Below are 20,122 nucleotides of genomic sequence, written 5' to 3' on the forward strand. Positions count from 1 at the left end.
GGCGGGCCTGGCCAGCAGCCCCTGCTCTTAACAACAGCCCCCGGAGCGGTGCCGGCGGCCGCAGCGCTGAGAGGGGGAGCGGGGCTCCGGCCGCGCCTGCCCGGGCAGCGCCCCCAACACAATGCGGCCCCCCTGGAGACCCTCCCCCGGCAGCACAAAGCGCGCCCGGCCCGCACCCACCTCGAGCGGCGCCGGGCGCCCCCAGGGTTTTGGTCACCGCCTTCCACACGTTGCAGCCCAGCAGGCAGAGGAGAAGCGCCGCCGACCTGCTCATTTCCACCCGCCGCCGCCGCCGCAACCGCCGGGAGGGAGGAAGGGACTCGCCGCTGCCCGGAGGAGGCGGAGAAAGCGCCGCATCAGGGGCTGGCCCGCTCCGCGCCTCCCTCCATGTTGCCTTTCGCTGCGGCGAGAGCGGCTGCGGCCCCCCCTGCTATCCCCTGCCGCATCCTGGCCCCGCCGCTGCGTCCCCGCGGCCGGCGCCTCGCAAAGCGGGAGGGGGCGGCAGGGCGCTGCTTATTTATTTATTTGTGTGAGGGGTCCCCAAAGGCTGAGGCAGCCGGGCTATTAACCCTTTCTGCCCCGCTTCAGCAGCCGCGCAGAGCCGGGAGGGGGCTCCACCTGCAGGCCAGCCCGCGGCAGCCAGCCCCGCATCGCCCCAGCAGAAAAGCAGGAGATGCCTAGCACAGAGCGGGGCGCTGCCAGAAAGAGTAACAGGGCAACCTGTGGCAGGGGAGACGCGTCCGACAGGCCTGGAGCCCGGCTTTGCCAGCCCTTTCGCCGGAGGAGCTCATCCTCCTTCGAGACATATTACTGCTTGCGAGTTCGTGCAAAGCTCCTATCACCCACCCTCAACCTCCAAGAGCTAGAGCATTTACCTGCCAGCCACTCTCCACTCACTCACTGTATTTGGACCTCCCCCCCCCCTTTTTTTCCCCTTTATAGATATAAAAGTGCATCCTGTGTGATGCTTGTTTCTTGTCCACTGGCTCAAGACTAGTATTATTAGATCTTTCCTCATTCCCATCTGCAATCCAGCAGGAAAACAAGAATGTGATGATCGAAGAACAGACATCAAATATGATAAGTCACACAAAATACCCTTAAATGGCTTCTTGTAACCCAAGTCCCAAGCAACTGGGTCTCCTTAATGCTCAGTGAGAGTCAGTTTTGCTCCTGCTCCTTTTATGTAATATTTACTTCTGTTATGTTTGTGGGGCAGACCCCTGAGCTGTTCTGTTTGAACTTTGTGTGAAATTGTCTAAAAATGTCACCATAAAACTGTTAATGAACAGGAGCATCTAGCAGTTAAAGCACAGGCCTTGGAGAGAGGAGGCCTTGATTCTGTACCCACTTCTGCCATAAACTCAATGTATGACCTAGATAAGTCACTTAGGACTAGCTAGTAACATTTCATCACTGTTCTATGTAGGAGGCTACAAGAGGAGCATTGAGGAGATTATGCCTAAGGCAGGCAGAGTATCTCCTGAGACTTCTTCCAGGATCCATCCTTAAGGGCTTCCCTTGACATGTCAGCCCTTCTCCCTGGGCCACTGTGAAGGGGGTACCAAGCCATGACTCTAACATCTCCTTTTGCCCACCCCCTTTTTGGCATCTGCTTCCCTACCATTGACAGACTTAATATGAGACATCCTTGTACAGGTCTGCTAGGGAAGGAGAGCTTCTAGCATATACACTCATAGGCCTCTGTGTACAAACCCCACACTGAACAACAAGGGGTGAGGGCTCCAGCGGGGGGTGCAGGTTCTCTGGTGGGGCTGGGGATGAGAGTTTTGGGATGCAGGAGGGTGCTCTGGGCTGGGAACGAGGGGTTTGGAGAGCAGGAAGGGGATCAGGGCTGGGGCAGGAGGTTGGGGCGCAGAGCAGGGCTCAGGGGTGCAGGCTCCAGGTGACACTTACCTCAAGCGCCTCCCAGAAGCAGCAGCACGTCCCCCCTATGGCTCCTACGCCGAGGTGCAGCCCAGCAGCTGTGCACACTGTCCTGTCCGCAGGCACCGCCCCTGCAGCTCCCACTGGCTGTCGTTCCTGGCCAACGGGAGCTACAGGAGCAGCACTTGTGGCGGGGGCAGTTTGCAGAGTGGAGGCCCCTGGCTGTCTCTACAGGGCAGGAGCCAGAGGGGGGATATGCCGCTGCTTCCGGGAGCTGCATGGCACGGCCTCTGACCCTGCTCCCCAGCTGGAAGGGCAGATGGAGGCAAGACCCAGACCCCACTCCCCAGTGGAAGCTAGAGGGCCGGATTAAAACAGCTGGTGGGCCATAGTTTGCCCACCCCTGCCTTAAGTAGTAGTTGATTCAGTTTACCTATATGTAAGGTTATATACCTGTGAAAGGTCAATATACGGTTGCCAGGCATCCAGTTTTCAACCAGAACACCTGCCAACCAGGCCATTAGAAGTCCAGTGGGTGGCACAGCAGGGCCCTGGGGCTAAGGTAGGCTCCCTGCCTACCCTAGCTCCACACGGCTCCCAGAAGCAGCCATCAGGTCCTTGTGGCCCCCTAGGTGCATGGACGGCCAGGGAGGCTCCGGGTGCTGCCCCCGCCCCCAGTGCCAGTTCCACAGCTCCCATTGGCTGGGAACTGTGACCAAGGGGAGCTGCAGGAGCAGTGCAGTATGTGGCGCCTCCTTGGCTGCCCATGTGCCATGGGGCTGCAGAGACCTAGTGGACACTTCCTGGGAAACCCAGGAAGTGCAGGGAGAGGGGAAAGTACCAAACAGGAACCCCACAGTCCTTTCTGCACCCCAAGCCTCTACCCCAGCCCAGAGTCCCATGACACCCCAAACCCCTCACTCCCAGCCCCACCCCAGAGCCCACCCCCTCACACCCCCCAACTCCCTGCCCCATTCTGCTGAAAGAGTGAGGGTGGGAGAGAGCACGCGAGAGAGAGAGGCGGGATGGAGCGAGCAGGGGCAGGGCCTCTGCCTCAGAGCAGAGGTGTTTGGTTTTGTCTGATTAGAAAGTTGGCAACCCTAGGTTAATACCCCACAGTGGTGTGGTGAAGCTCAATTTATTGTTCAAACTATGCTTAGACAAAAAGTGCTATAAATGCAGTGTATTATATTATTACTTTTAGGAAGCTGTATTCAGTTTCAGTTCAGAACTACTTTTCCTTAGTAGTAAGAGACTGTGGAGTGTTCCTCTTCAAAATTTTTCTGAAGATCGTGTCTTCCAGAAACTTTTAACGGTGGTTTTGCAATGCAACATACTTCTCATTTCCCTTCAAGAGTCTTTTCTTCAATTGATTTTAAATCAATTTTCTGAGTTTGGTGCCATGTGGTAAATGTTAATTGCTTGAAATTATTCAGCTCTCTGCAGTGCAGTCCATGTGTAGCCTAATAGTAAAGAAAACTTGATTAACAAAAACAAACAGGCTGCATATCAAGTATTTAAGTATGGTATTGGACTCCTGTCTTCTCCCTCCTCCTCTCTCTCTCCCTGGAAGACTTTTTTGTTTAAACAAAAACAAAAAACAAAACAAAACCAACCCCCCCAACCCCCCAAGAACCCATAGTAGCAGATACATGGAGACAATCCAGCTCAGATTTTGAGGCAAGAAAGAATTGTCAGGATAATCAATTCTAACCTCAGGTGTAACACAACAAATTTCACTCAGTAATCCCTGCATGAACTTCTAGTTAAGATAGAACACATAGCTAGAGTTGGAATCCACAAGAGTCAAGGGAATCATGCCAGAGAAGAACTTCATACCCTGTTTTAGGGTCTGCTTTTCTGTAGTCAAGAGTTTTGCACCTTACAAGAGACAATGGTCAAGAGGCAATGACACAGTGCTACTTTATAGTCTATTTTGAGGGCTTGGTTCTGTCATCCTTTACCTCTATGTGAATCAGGAGTAATTCAACTGATGTCAATGGAGTTAAACTAGTACAATGGATATTTTAGTCAGTGAGGAAAACTAAAGCAAAATACAGGACATTTTTCCTGACTACAGTCCAACTGTAGATCTTTAATTTTATATATTTTAGACATCAATAGCTAAAATATTCAAAGCATTACTGACATTTTAAAATAATGCTTTCGGAGCTCTATATGCTGTGTAAAAGTTATCCTTTCCATGCCTGTGTATTTTTAATATAATCAAAAAGGGTGCTAATCCATGCATGCATGTTCAGTAATTTACAGCTATCAATCTAAGCAACAAATAAAAATAATCATGTTATAGATATGCTACTTCAGTTCTGGTCCAGCATGTTTGGCTATCTGTAACAACTAAGGAATCCTTGTGGCACCTTAGAGACTAACCAATTTATTTGAGCATAAGCTTTCATGAGCTACAGCTCACCTCATTGGATGCATACTGTGGAAAGTGTAGAAGATCTTTTTATATACACAAAGCATGAAAAAATACCTCCTCCCACCCCACTCTCCTGCTGGTAATAGCTTATCTAAAGTGATCACTCTCCTTACAATGTGCATGATAATAAAGGTGGGCCATTTCCAGCACAAATCCAGGGTTTAACAAGAACGTCTGGGGGGGGGCACTTCAGATCAGCGGCACTGCTATGGGTACCCGCATGGCCCCACAGTATGCCAACATTTTTATGGCTGACTTAGAACAACGCTTCCTCAGCTCTCGTCCCCTAAATGCCCCTACTCTACTTGCGCTATATTGATGACATCTTCATCATCTGGACCCATGGAAAAGAAGCCCTTGAGGAATTCCACCATGATTTCAACAATTTCCATCCCACCATCAACCTCAGCCTGGTCCAGTCCACACAAGAGATCCACTTCCTGGACACTACAGTGCTAATAAACAATGGTCACATAAACACCACCCTATACCGGAAACCTACTGACCGCTATTCCTACCTACATGCCTCCAGCTTTCACCCTGACCACACCACATGATCCATCGTCTCCAGCCAAGCTCTGCAATACAACCGCATTTGCTCCAACCCCTCAGACAGAGACAAACACCTACAAGATCTCTATCAAGCATTCTTACAACTACAATACCCACCTGTGGAAGTGAAGAAAGAGACTGATAGAGCCGGAAGAGTTCCCAGAAGTCACCTATTACAGGACAGGCCTAACAAAGAAAATAACAGAACGCCACTAGCCGTCACCTTCAGCCCCCAACTAAAACCCCTCCAATGCATTATTAAGGATCTACAACCTATCCTGAAGGATGACCCAACACTCTCACAAATCTTGGGAGACAGGCCAGTCCTTGCCTACAGACAGCCCCCCAACCTGAAGCAAATACTCACCAGCAACCACATACCACACAACAGAACCACTAACCCAGGAACCTATCCTTGCAACAAAGCCCGTTGCCAACTGTGCCCACATATCTATTCAGGGGACACCATCACAGGGCCTAATAACATCAGCCACACTATCAGAGGCTCGTTCAGCTGCACATCCACCAATGTGATATATGCCATCATGTGCCAGCAATGCCCCTCTGCCATGTACATTGGTCAAACTGGACAGTCTCTACGTAAAGGAATAAATGGATACAAATCAGATGTCAAGAATTATAACATTCATAAACCAGGCGGAGAACACTTCAATCTCTCTTGTCACACGATTACAGACATGAAAGTTGCTATATTACAACAAAAAAACTTCAAATCCAGACTCCAGCGAGAAACTGTTGAATTGGAATTCATTTGCAAATTGGATACAATTAACTTAGGCTTGAATAGAGACTGAAAGTGGCTAAGTCATTATGCAAAATAACCTATTTCCCCTTGTTTTTTCCTACCCCCCCCCCCCGACGTTCTTGTTAAACCCTGGATTTGTGCTGGAAATGGCCCACCTTGATTATCATACACATTGTAAGGAGAGTGATCACTTTAGATAAGCTATTACCAGCAGGAGAGTGGGGTGGGAGGAGGTATTTTTTCATGCTTTGTGTGTATATAAAAAGATCTTCTACACTTTCCACAGTATGCATCCGATGAAGTGAGCTGTAGCTCACGAAAGCTTATGCTCAAATAAATTGGCTAGTCTCTAAGGTGCCACAAGTACTCCTTTTCTTTTTGCGAATACAGACTAATACGGCTGTTACTCTGAAACTAAGGAATCAAATTTCCTATTTCTGCATTACATCAAGAAAACGTTTGTAGCCACCTTTAATAATAAATAAGGCAAAATCCCACCAAAGCAACTTGAAACACTGGCCAAAAGTCATGCTTCCTTTTTTGTGCCTCATAGAAATAAAAATATATAGATAGAACTGTAACAAGACAGAGATTGTGAGAATTGACAGCTAATTATCTTCAACTAGCACTATTGGCATCAGATGTTTGGAGCCACATAACAGATAAGCCTGAAAAAGCAATATGATGGTGAATTGGTTCTCGTCCAGCACTTATGCTATAAATAGCATAGGAAGATCCATCATGTGGGCTCTTATTTTGTCTGTGTTTGTGTGAAAACAAAACTGTTCTGTTGAAGACTGTTCTGCTTCATTAATTGTAAATAAACCAGATTTTTCAGGACCCAACTTCTGGCTGTATTTCATTTGCTAACCTTTTATGCAGAAGTTATATAGCTTAAACAAAAGATACTTCCTTATTCATACATTTCTAAAGGCACATAAAACTTTACAAAAGTCTGACTTGCTGTACTTTGCTTTTTCAACAAAAAAAGTGAGAATTCTACTGTTTTTCTTTGAATTGGACACTTAATATTACATACAACAGTAATTATAAGGTGAATAGGTCTGTACAGAATTAGATTTTTCCATCAAGTTTTGCCCTGTATAAATAGCAACCTGCAGTGCTCTTACTTAACTACAAAGTTTTGTCTTCACTCTGACAAGAGAAGTGTTTTTAACTTGAATCCGCTAACTTGAGTTAACCAACTTGAGATAAAATCTGTGTGAAGACAAGGTGCTTTGTAGTTTTCATATGAGTTAGTAAGTCAGGTTAAGAACTAGGCTCCCCCCTTGTTTTTACTAGGATATTTCTTCAAGTTAGCTAACTGGAGTTAAGAAATTTATTTATTGTTGCATTGGAGATAAGGCAGTAAGGAGACTCATGTATCGATGAAGGGATGCAAAAATCATGGCTTTTTGTTTGCTTTCAGCCAGAGAAATGCAATCCCTTTCATTTGCCAGGAAAAGTCCTGAAAATATGCAGTGCATCTTCCCAGAAATGATACACCTGAATGCTGTCATCATTTACCACCACTTCATGAAATAATTAAACACAATGGGAATAACAGCTTGTCTGTAAATGTCTGTTTTCTAGCTATTGTTTTTAAACTATGGTTTGTTGTATTAGTTTATATCATCAAGCGGCCAAACTGGAAAAGTGTGTGTTGATATTTTTCTAAGCTCCTCCCCACTAAAATGAGATGCCGTTCTGAGTAGATTTTCAAAGCAGATGCTCTCTGGGCTCCACTGGCCTCCCTGGGCTTAGGTACCCCTCACTAAGGGCTTGTCTACGTTACCCGCAGGATCGACGTGCAGCGATCTATCCAGTGGGGGTCGATAAATCGTGTCTAGTGAAGATGTGATAAATTGACCACTGACCGCTCTCCTGTCGACTCTGGTACTCCACCGGAGCAAGAGGCGCAGGCAGAGTCGATGGGGGAGTGTAAGCTGTTGGCTCACCGCAGTGAAGACACTGCGGTGAGTAGATATAAGTACGTCGACTTCAGCTACGTTATTCATGTACCTGAAGTTGTGTCATTTAGATCGATTCCACCCCCCAGCGTAGACCAGGACTAGGATTAGAGCATAAGAAGGGCCATACTGAGTCAGGTCAGTGGCCGATCTAATCCAGTATCCTGTCTTTTAGCAGTGACCAATGCCAGGTGCCTCAGAAGGCATGAGCAGAACAGGCAATACGAGTGATCTATCCCCTGTCATCCATTCCCAGCTTCTGGCAGGCAGATGCTAGAGTCACCCAGAGCATGGGGTTGCATCCCTGGCCACCTTAGCTTATAGTCATGATTGATCAAGTCTCCATGAATTTATCATCTACTTTTTTGAATGCCGTTATAATTTTGGCCTTTCAATAGCCCCTGGCAATGAGTTCTACAGGTTGACCATGCATTTGTGTGAAGTACTTCCTTTTCTTTTAAACCTGCTGCGTGTTAGGGGTCACCTAATATATTATTTCTTATGTTATGCAAAAGAGTAAATAACACTTCCTTATTCACTTTCTCCACACCGTAGATGGTTTTATAGACCTCTAGTCTATCCTCTCTTAGTTGTCTCTTTTCCAAGATGAAAAGTCCCAGTCTTTTTAATCTGTCCTCATATGGAAGCTGTTCCATATCCCTAATCCAGGCAGGGGTATGTGGGGTATGCAGAGGTCTTCCAGTAGGTACATAAACTCATCCAGATATTTGCCTAGTTTTACAACAGGCTATATAAAAAGCACTAGCAAAGTCAGGACAAACTAAAATTTCATACACAGACAATGATTTGTTTATACTGCTCTATATACGGTACACTGAAATGTAAATACAATATTTATATTCCAATTGATTTATTTTATAATTATATGGTAAAAATGAGAAAGTAAGCAATTTTTCAGTAATAGTATGCTGTGACACTTTTGTATTTATGTCGAATTTGGAAGCAAGTAGTTTTTAAGTGAGGTGAAACTTGGGGGTACACAAGACAAATCAGCCTCCTGAAAGGGGTACAGTAGTCTGGAAAGGTTGAGAACCACTGCCCTAATCATCTTTGTTGCCCTTCTCTGCATCTTTTCCAGTTCTAATATATCTTTTTTGAGATGGGGTGACCAGAACTGCATGCAGTATTCAAGCTGTGGGCATATCATGATTTTATATAGTAGCATTATGATATTTTCTGTCTTATTATCTATCCCTTTCCTAATGGTTCCTAACATTGTTAGCTTTTTGGACTACCAGTGCACATTGTGGATAATTCTGTGAAAATATCTGATCAATGACTCCAAGATCTTTGAGTGGTAACAGCTAATTAAGTCCCATTATTTTGGATGTATAATTGGGATCATGTTTTCTAATGTGCATTACTTTGCATTTATCACCATTGAATTTCATCTCCCATTTTGTTGCCCAGTCACCCAGTTTGGTGAGTTCCCTTTGTAACTCTTTGCAATCAGCTTTGAGTTATCTTGAGTAATTTTGTATCAGCTGCAAATTTTGCCACCTTGCTGTTTACCTCTTTTTCCAGATCATTTATAAATATGTTGAACAGCACTGGTCCCAGTTCAGGTCACTGGGGGGCATCAGTATCTGTGTCTCTCCATTGTGAAAACGGACCATTTATTCCCATCCTTTGTTTCCTGTCTTATATGCAGTTACTGTTCCATGAGAAGACCGTCCCTCTTATCCCCTGACTGCTTATTTTGCTTATGAGCCTTTGGTGAGGGACCTTGTCAAAGGCTTTCTGAAAGTCCAAAAAAATACCATATACACTGGATCACTCTTGTCCACATATTTGTTGACACCCCAAGAATTCTTGGAGATTTTTGTAAAGGAAAATCATGCCTCACCAGCCATGTTGACTCTTCCCCCACAAATCAAGTTCATTATAGTAAAGAACAGAATTATCTGACACAAGTTTCAGTCAATTTGTCTGGTATTCAATTAGGCTTACTGGCCTGTAAGTGGCAGGATCACCATGAGAGCCTGTTTTAAAAAATTGGTGCCACATTAGCTATCCTCCAGGCATCTGGCATAGAAGCCGATTTAAGTGAAAGGTTACATACCACAGATAGTAGTTCTGCAGTTTCCTATTAGAGTTAAGAACTCTTGGGGGAAATACCATCTGGTCCTGGTGATTTATTACTGTTAAATCGATCTGTGTGTTCCAAAACCTCCTCTAATGACACCTCAGTCTGGGACAGTTCCTCACCTTTGTCACCCAAAAAGACTGGCTCAGGTTTGAAAATCTCACATCCTCAGCTGCAAAGACCAATGCAAAGAATTCAGTTTCTCTGCAATAACCTTATTGTCTTTGAGTGCTCCTTTAGCATCTCGATCGTCCAGTGGCCCCACGGATTGTTTGGAAGTCTTCCTGCCTCTGCTGTACTTCAGGATTTTTTGCTACTAGTATTTCCATCTTTTGCTAGTTGCTCTTCAAATTCTCTTTTTGGCTTGCTTAATTATAATTTTAAACTTGACTTGCCAGAGTTTGTGGTCCTTTCTCTTTTAACTTCCAATTTTTAGAGGATGTCTTTTTGCCGCTAACTGCTTCTTTTATGTTGTTGTTTAGCCATGGTGGCACATTTTTGGTCCTCTTACTATGTTTTTTAATTTAGGGTATACATTTAATTTGAGCTGCATTGTGTTTTAAAAATGTTTCCATGCAGTTTGCAGGCATTTCACTTGTGACTGTACATTTTAATTTTGGCTTAACTAGTTTCCTCATTTTTGTACACATACAGACTGTGCTAGGCAATTTGAGTTTGGCCTCTTGACTAAATAAAAAAAATGCAGTGGTAATCTCACATCCACCCATCCTTGGCACCAAATTGCTCTGTCATTCCATAGACTCTGTAGCTCTTCATCATATGATTCTTCCTCTCCCCTCCTCATCCAAGCATGGAAGAAAGGAAATAGCAGGGGAAAATAGTGTTGTACACTGACATTTAGGTATGATTGGCCTCCAAGTTAATACCCTTTGAGATGAATGGGGCAAGTCACACTCCTCAGATCTGTTTTAAAATTCAAATTCAGGTGATCATTGCTGCAACAGTTACAGTCAGGTCATTTTTACAAGCTTTTCTTTGCCACTCTAACAGTTAGAAACAGTTTAAAAAAAATGCTGAGTCACTGACAAGGCAGCATCTTCGGAGGGGTAACAGTGCACCATACCACTGGGTAAGGGCTCAATTCATATCCTGGGAGGTATGTGTGTGTACATGTACACACACACACACACACACCCCTTGCATTCTGTAATTCAGTAGTTTTTCCAACCTTTTTTCCATTTGTGGACACCTAAAGAAGTTCTAATGGAGATGTAGACCCCTCTGGAAATTTTAGATGTAGTCTGCCAACCCCTAGGCCACTGTTGTAGTTATTCAAGAGAAAATTGAAACTTCATAATTGTGGAGTTCCACATACAGTAGAACAGGGGGGTGTTTCCACTTCTGAAGAAGGGGCATGTGATGTGATGAGTGTAATATCTTATTGAAAGGTGACCGGGCCAGAAAGAGTTAATTAACTCAGACTGACCTGACCCATGGCCAAACTTTAGAAACTGGTTAGGAAGAGTTGTAAATGAATAGAGCTTTGAAATGCAGCCTGCATTGTTAGAGCTAGAAGGGTAGATGTTTGCTCAGGTCTTGTGATGTAAGCAAACAAGTCTTGTCTATTACTATAGCTTTGATTCACAGATCAAAAAAGGAATATTAACATTTATGAAGACACTTGAGTGAAATAGTATTATTGTCTCTGTCTCTTTGAAGGTTGTGGTAACCTGTATCTGAACCGTTTAATGGATAAATTATCCTGTGCTAATTGCCATGATGTTTAGGAGAAGGAAAGTTAAGCCTATTGTTTTCTCAGGCCAAAAGGCTGCTGGAAATGTATAAAAACCCTGGGACATGATCCTTCTTCATCTCAGATCTGTTTTGGGTTTCAAGAAGGGGAAACCTTGAGCCATAAGGATTGAGATCCCCAGTCACTGATTGGAGTCACCCTGAATATGGACATTGGACTATAACCTATGGACTATTTGTAGAAGACTGAGCAACTACAAGCTCATCTCCGCTATTTATCTGAACTTCAAGAATTGAATTCAAGAATTATGTATCTTGATCTTTTAACCAACACTTTTCTTTTTGAATAAATTTTAGTTTCATTGATAAGAATTGACTATAAGCATGTATTTTGGGTAAGATCTAAGTTATCATTTGACCTGGGTCTGGGGCTTGGTCCTTTGGGATCAGGAGAACCTTTTCTTTTATATGATAAAAGAAGATTTTCAGAATTTATCATCATAGGTTTGACATGTGTGTCTGGATGGATGCCTGAGGCTGGGTACTTTAAGGGAACTGCATTATTTGGACTTCTGAGTAACCAGTGAGGTACTATAGAAGCTGTCTTCTGCTGGCTTGGTAAATCTAAGTATTGAAATATCCACCAGCTTTTGGTGTTTGTCCGCCCTGTTCTGTTTGTAGTTCACGCTGATTGAGTGTCCTCAGCTGGCTCCCACTTCTGAGAGCCGTGCAGAGCTAGGGTAGGCAGGGAGCCTGCCTCAGCACCAGGTCCGCACTGCACCACTGACCAAAATTTTAACAGCTCACTTGGCAGTGCTGACCAGAACTGCCAGGGTCCCTTTTTGACTGAGCGTTCTGGTTGAAAACCAGATGCCTGGCAACCCTAGAGTCCAGGGAGGCAGCGGGGAGCCAGGAGCGGCAGCGGGAACCAGCAACAATGGGTAGAGAGGCCAGGGAAGGCAGTGGGAAGCCAGAGAGGATTGGAGGGACAGTGGGGATCAAGGCCAAAATGCAAGTTTGCCCGGGGCACCATTTTCCGTAGGACTGACCCTGGCAGAGCTGGCCTTAAGGGTGAGCGACATGGGTTCCTGCCCAGTGTGCCATGGTCAGGGGGGCACTGTGGTAAAGTGGGTGTTTCTGGCAGGTGCCTTTGCAGTCACCAGGAAGTTGACTGTGGTAGTGAGGGGGGTCCTACCATTGTGACCCCCCAACAGCAGTTACCAATCACCTATGCTCTCATGCAGGGGGTTCAAGAGGCAAAGCAAAATGAGCTGCCACCATGAGGAACCTCTGTCCCTTCCACCCTTCAGAAGGGGAAGCAGGGCCACAGAAGCGGAGTCTGGAAAGGTGGCTGTGGAATAGCTCCTCTCCCATTCCAACCTGGCAGTACTTTATACTCCCCACATGGAATTCCCCAGAGCCCATCCTAGTTATTCAGCCTGAGCCCTGGAGAGAAGATTTCCTCCTAGATTAAACAAAAAGTGAAATAAACACATTAAGAAAAAGCCAGAACAGCCTAGTGCTAAATTTGGAAAAGTATAAAATTTACTTCTGTTGAAGAGTTTTGTATATGCATCTTCAAAACATGCTTGGATGTCTATAATGAACATTTTTAGTTTGAGTCTATTACGAACGTTCTGGGGTCTATCAAACATTTTGAGCATGAATGGTTTCAACATAGTTTTCAGGTTGTGGCATTCAAAAGAGATGGTTACTCACCCTTCAAGAGGTGTCCCCCTATGGGTGCTCCACTGTAGGAGTGACAATGCCCTCCGAGCCTGGGATCAGGGATCATCAGCCGTGCCCATTGAACCACACACGCGCACCTCCCCATCTTGAGCTGTGAGTGGGATGTATATATGATGCTGCGTGGTTCAACCATCCCTCTGTTTCTTCTCTGCGGCAGAGCTTACTGTCAGCTCCAAAGCAGGGGGGAGGAGGTCAGGTAGTGGAACACCCATAGAGGGGCACACATCTCAAAGAGCCTCAGTTACTGAACAGGGCGAGTAACCTTCTCTTCTTTGAGGGATGTCCCTATGGGTGGTCCACTGTAGGGGACTTAAAGTGGTGCCCCTGACTGGAAGGCTAGTGCTTCAGAGCGGCATTTACTGCAGATGCTAGGGCAGTAGCAATGGGCAGGTATCTGCCGATACCCATGTGGCCGCTTTGCAAATGTCAGTGATGGGAACACTGAGAAAAGCAATGGAGGTGGAAAGTGAGCATGTGGAATGTGCTCTAATTACAATAGGAAGTTGTTGATTGTGGAGTTGGTAGGACAGGTGTCTACACTGTGAGATCCACTTGGAAAGGCACTGCTTAGAGATGGCTGCACCTTTGGATCTTTCAGTCAGTGAAGAAATAGACATGGTTATTTTCTAAGAGATTTAGTTCTGTACAGGTAGAAAATTAACCTATGCTGTGGAATAAACAGTAAAGGTAGAGTGAAAACACACAAAAAAGTGAGTTTTTCTTTAGATAGAGGAAAGAAAAAGCAGCAATACTACATGAAAAATAGGTAAGTCACTATCTAGTAAGGTAAAGGGAGAAGCAGGCTCTCCTGCAGATTCCCTCTCAGACCAAAGGTGGTAGAGAAGGAACTTGTGGGCGGTCAGACTGCACAGCACTATATATACACATCCCGCTTACAGCGCAAGAAGTGGGAGGTGTGCACGTGTGGTCTAATAGGCACTGCTGATGAAGAGCTCAAATCCCAGGCACAGGGGGTGCTGCTGCACCTAGAACGGAGCACCCATAGGGACATCACTCAAAAAAACCCCCAAACACAGAACTTTTATTCAGCCCAATTCATTCCTATCCATTTCCCCCAACCTCCACCTATACGGGCATAATATTATCAGGCCACATCAAAGCTCTGTGTAATCAGCGCCAAACCCATACTGCCTTAAACTCTGTTACAACTAGTGAACACAGGGAACCAAAAATGCAAATAATTGTAATATAAACATACCTACAAGCAAGTTGCTGTCCTACCTTGCTGATTAGTAGTACAGCACAGTGCATTTGAGATTGGCCTTGAAGCACTTGCATCATTTCTTGCATAGTTATTGGCTTCCACACTGAGCACATTCCTGCACCTGTGAAAGATTGTGCACAAAATCCATTGAAAAGACCACAATGTCTTTCTATACAGTCCTGATCATTACTTTGCCATTGTCACGGTTCCTCCCCCACTCTGAACTCTAGGGTACAGATGTGGGGACCTGCATGAAAAACCTCCTAAGCTTATCTTTACCAGCTTAGGTCAAAACTTCCCCAAGGTACAAAATATTACCCCCGTTATCCTTGGACTGGCCGCTACCACCACCAAACTAATACTGGTTACTGGGGAAGAGCTGTTTGGACGCGTCCTTCCCCCCAAAATACTTCCCAAAACCTTGCACCCCACTTTCTGGACAAGGTTTGGTAAAAAGCCTCACCAATTTGCATAGGTGACCACAGACCCAAACCCTTGGATCTGAGAACAATGAAAAAGCATTCAGTGTTTTACAAGAAGACTTAATAAAAAATAGAAGTAAATAGAAATAAAGAAATCCCCCCTGTAAAATCAGGATGGTAGATATCTTACAGGGTAATTAGATTCAAAAACATAGAGAACCCCTCTAGGCAAAACCTTAAGTTACAAAAAAGATACACAGACAGAAATAGTTATTCTATTCAGCACCATTCTTTTCTCAGCCATTTAAAGAAATCATAATCTAACACATACCTAGCTAGATTACTTACTAAAAGTTCTAAGACTCCATTCCTGGTCTATCCCCGGCCAAGACGACTACAGACAGACACAGACCCTTTGTTTCTCTCCCTCCTCCCAGCTTTTGAAAGTATCTTGTCTCCTCATTGGTCATTTTGGTCAGGTGCCAGCAAGGTTACCTTTAGCTTCTTAAGCCTTTACAGGTGAGAGGAGCTTTCCCCTGGCCAGGAGGGATTTCAAAGGGGTTTACCCTTCCCTTTATATTTATGACACGCCCCCCAAATCTCAGCTAGGGTGAAACACTGGCTGGGATTTCTTCCTGGAGCTCTAGGAAAACAGAGTTAATAAGACACATGCATCTCTAAATATACTACCAAGTACATAAAGACTAACAATATTTTCCACATCTCAAGGACGATTTTAACCAGTTGATTCTGGGAAACTTTCACGGGAGAGTGCATCAGCCACTTTGTTAGAAGCTCCTGAGATGTGTTGGATGTCGAAATCAAAATCTTGGAGAGCTAAACTCCACCGAAGAAGTTTTTTGTTAGTTTCTTTGACGGTGTGAAGCCACTTTAGTGCAGCATGGTCGGTTTGCAGGTGGAAACGCCGTCCCCAAACATATGGGCGTAGCTTTTCCAGAGCGTAGACAATGGCATAACATTCTTTTTCAGTGACTGACCAGTTGCTTTCCCTCTCAGACAGTTTTTTGCTGAGAAACACTACAGGGTGGAATTCTTGATCAGGTCCTTTCTGCATTAAAACTGCTCCCACACCACGCTCGGATGCATCTGTGGTTACTAGGAACGGTTTGTCAAAGTCTGGGGCCCTTAGTACAGGGTCAGACATGAGTGTCGCTTTAAGCTTGTTAAAGGCCTTCTGACACTTTCCGGTCCACTGAACAGCATTTGGCTGTTTCTTTTTGGTTAGGTCTGTCAGTGGGGCAGCGAGGTTACCTTTAGCTTCTTAACCCTTTACAGGTGAGAGGAGCTTTCCCCTGGCCAGGAGGGATTTCAAAGGGGTTTACCCTTCCCTTTATATTTATGACAGCCATGTCCCCAGCAAACTGTATCAGCAATATTCTGATTATGATGCATTTACCTTTTTGTGAGAAGATGGTGAAAGCTATTTAGTGCTGTCTCTTGTAGGTGAGAGCAGAAGTTTTGCTAACAGAACAGTGATAGTTTCTGAACATGACTATAGATTTCTTTATAATCATGTTGAGCCTGGATGCAAAACTTGCTGCAGCCATGTTTGGGACTACTTTAACACTTATATAACCACCTATTATCCTAGAGATCTCAAAGTGCTTAAAAATAAGACACATACTTAAACACAACCACTCTGAGGTAGACAGTGAAAGCCAGCCAGTGCACAACACTCTTCATAGAGGTAGGAAAGGAATTTTTGCTCAAAAACACTGTAGCAAAAACTAAGTGTTATGAAAGTTGCCATGAAACCTTCAATTTCCAGATAGAGTCTAGCTCTTTGCTTTTAAGGCTTCTTCTTAAGGACCCTCATACAGGTAACTGAATGAGAGTTTATCTACTTTGAAAGAAGAAGGGGTTGGATTGACCCTGTTGAGATTTGAGTCTAGTTGTAGAGAGTCTACCCTAGGTATTCAAATTCTAAGCTATCGTTTCCAGGGATAAATATTAATACTTCCAGTTTGTGTCTACTGAATTAAGACAAAAAGTACTAAAATGTGGAGCAGGTGGAAGTCTCTCCCTAAAAGAGAGGCTTCTACTTAAATCAGGATTATTGATCTATTAATTTATAAACTAAGAGTTTATACAAGGTACCGAGGGAAAATAGGGAGTTCAGTGTGGATGTACATATGGTTTTCTAGCAAGAAAAGAACTATAACTAAATTATGCTAGGCTCGGGTGCTTTTGATTTAACTGAACAGAACAAAACAAAACCTAACATAACCAAAACTTATAGTGCACTGACAGGAATACAGACAGGACTTGACTGCTGGTGCTTTGAGTCAGTAATAAAGTATCAGCATTGCAGTTCTGATTCATTTTAGAATCAGGTGACTCCCACTCTAGTTCTTATTGCAGTCCTCAGACTAGAGCACTTTTATACTGTAAACACACTTAGCATGTCCTGCTTTTAAAGGCTGCCCTTGCATACTTGAAAATGTAACGCCATAGAATCAATAAATCAAAGAAAATAAAGGATCCTAACCCCACTGAGGTTTCTAATTCATTTACTATTTCACATTGACTACCTAAACACCCAAAAAATCATAAGTCAGGCCCCCCAAACGAGAGGTTTTAAAAAAATACATTTTGGGTTAGGGAAAGTTGTTTGCAATTCTTGGTTTTGAGTTTTAGGGTTCATGTTTTAAAGTTTTTCTCTGTAATCATGAAGGCTGAAACTTTTTTAAAGGACAGCTGAGATTCTTATGTAGTCATGTGACTTCAGGAGCTGGGGATTTAAGAAAAACAAAATATTGCAAGACTCAAGATAAAAGATACAAGTTGACACCACTAGCTTTATAGTGCATATCAACAGTAGGGACCATTGCAAACTAGAAAAACATCAAGGAAAGCCACCATAAAAACTGCACTCTGTTGCCCAACAGCATTTCATTTTCCTCTCCCAATACTTGTTTATATCACATCCAATATTCAAAACCATAGGGCAAGGACCTCCGGAGTACTGTGGGGAAGGATGACTAGGAGCAATGGTCTGACACTCGATGGAGACAATAGTAGATTCAAAAGCCTTGTGGCAGCTCAGCCAATCACATGGGCCCACCATGAGTGATATTCAGCAGAGTTTGAGTTTCTCACATGATTAAAAGTGCTACCAAAGGCAGACCACAAGATACAAAATTCACCTTGTACCAGGAGAAGTGATAGCAAATGGGCACTAATAGCTTGGTCACTTTTCAAAAGTAAATTTTAATGTGAAGCTGAAACGGATTGCAAAAACAAAGGACTTGCCCCCTTAGAATACAAGCTAGCTCTTGAATCCCTACCTTAAGAAACACTCCTTTGAACCATCCCAGCGATCTACCATATATCATCTCTCCCCACCCCCCTTCTTGTTGGTCCCTAACATCTAATGGCGGCTACGTTGCTTCCTGTCCTCCAACTCTTTTTAGTCCTCTCTGGGTTCTCGCCTCTTTGCTCTACTGAAATCTTTTTCACTAGCGACCTCCTTTTGGCTATGTCTAAGGGTCTCTACTCTAGTCTCCTTCATCTGCTACCAGCCCTATTGATTCCACCAACCACTTCTTCCTGAAGATCTGGAACTCCATTTCTCCTACTAACTCACTGATCGGTCCCTCATCATTAGAGCTGATCAGAATCAACAAACAAACAAAAGGCAGACCTCCCCCCCCCAAGTGTGTAATGAAAAAGCCTTTTCTGGGAAAAAAGGAGCACTGTAAGCTGGTCAAAAGCTAGCAAAAATTGTTCATGGGAAGTTTCTAAAAATTTCTCAGCGAAGCTTGTCACTGAAATTTCAAAACGTGTGAAAATTTTGTATAATTTTCAACCAGGTCATCTTTCATTGGTTCACCTTTCTGCATCCCTCTGTGTTCTCCTTATCTCTCTGTTCTGGGAGACCTCATCAGCTCCCACGATTTCAGCTACCCCTTCTATGCCAATCATTAACCAATGTCTACCCTCTGCCCCTGCTCTCCCCCTTTCTCTGTTCAGCCTCCCAGCTTTGAGTCTTCCTCTGACAGCTCTTCCTGATGGCCCACCTCCATCTCAAATGCAACAATGTTGAAATCTCACCTTCTCACTTTTCCTTCAGAACCCTTTCCCATGTCTCCCTCCTCTGTCATTGCTGATAGCTCCCCATTATTGGGTCACCTAGGCTCAGAAAGTCAGTGTCTTCTTTGCCCCCCTTCTCTTTTCTTCTCCCCATATATAGGCTCCTTCTAAGTCCTGTCACTTCATCCTTCATAATATCCCTAAAATCCTTCCATTCCTTGATGTGCTAAAATCCAAGTTCACGTCTCTCAAGTTGGTCACTTGATCTTGAGCACTGCAGCCTCCTCTCCTCTGCCTTCCTGTCTCATCCTTTTTCCTCTTAGCCTAGCCAAAAGGCAGATGGTTCCATCAGTAGAAGAGGGAGGCAATCCTGTGGCCCTCTCTTGCGTGTTGTTTCAAGCGATCTACTGATTTACTGCATTGGTTTACATTTGGTTCACCTTTCTAAGGTTTTCTTCATAAGAGCTAGAGACTATCTTTTAAAAAAAACCTTTAGATTCTGAAACAATTACATAGCACCTGAAAAACAGTCCACATTTATGTGGTAATTTACAATTTACAAGGCCATGTAATCACATTGTGAAGAGAACACTGTCAGAAGATAAAACCTTCCAGTCTGGGTCTCTGACAAGGTGCACCATAACTGGAATTGTTAAACATTTCTTCAGTTAGTTTTACCATGTTATACAGCCATTAGTTGCAGTATCTGTTCCTTCTGGAATTAATTTTCTGGACTGTCTTATCACTATCTGAAATAAGTCTCTAGGCAATTATTGATATTCTACTCACATGACTGCTCTGCTGAATCTCTGATTACCTCACACATCCCATCATGGCTGAGTAATATCTTAGATAGCTACAGCTGTGCCAGCCAGTGCAACAAGTTTCTCAGTTCCCTAGAGCCCAGCTTTTCAAATCAGCTAGTGTTAAACAGCACCACTCCCACCACAATTAAGTTGATGCATTTTTCAAGGGATTTTTTTTTACTGTCACTAAACTCAAATGCTCTTGCGATATGTAGTTCCAAGTTCATCCAGAGCTTGCTACAAAATTGTGCTTTGACAGACAATACAAAAAAAATCCCCTTATTTGCAGCATCAATACATGGAAACAGCTCAGAAGAAACTGCTACGTTCTCACACCTCCTTATAAATACTTTTACTGAATTGTCAGTTCTCATTACTGTTACTGAGAATTTTTTTTTTTTTAATAAAGTGGCTCGTGATCTCCTGCTT

The 20,122-nt window shown here is 44.1% G+C and overlaps 1 protein-coding gene across 3 annotated transcripts in view; it reads right to left on the minus strand.

The window, feature by feature from the left end:
* FAM171A1 (family with sequence similarity 171 member A1) overlaps nucleotides 1–601 on the minus strand; it is a 139,229-nt gene extending 138,628 nt beyond the window's left edge. For 2 of the 3 annotated variants that reach the window (XM_073334106.1, XM_073334105.1), the window contains exon 1: nucleotides 181–601. In XM_073334106.1, the coding sequence (XP_073190207.1) occupies nucleotides 181–274 (94 nt within the window). In that variant the 5' untranslated portion in view covers nucleotides 275–601. The remainder of the gene's footprint in view (nucleotides 1–180) is intronic. The other variant, XM_073334104.1, reaches the window with a different exon arrangement.
* Nucleotides 602–20,122: the final 19,521 nt, after the last annotated feature.

Source organism: Lepidochelys kempii, chromosome 2, assembly GCF_965140265.1.
Source record: "Lepidochelys kempii isolate rLepKem1 chromosome 2, rLepKem1.hap2, whole genome shotgun sequence".
In the NCBI taxonomy this organism is placed as follows: Eukaryota; Metazoa; Chordata; order Testudines; family Cheloniidae; genus Lepidochelys; species Lepidochelys kempii.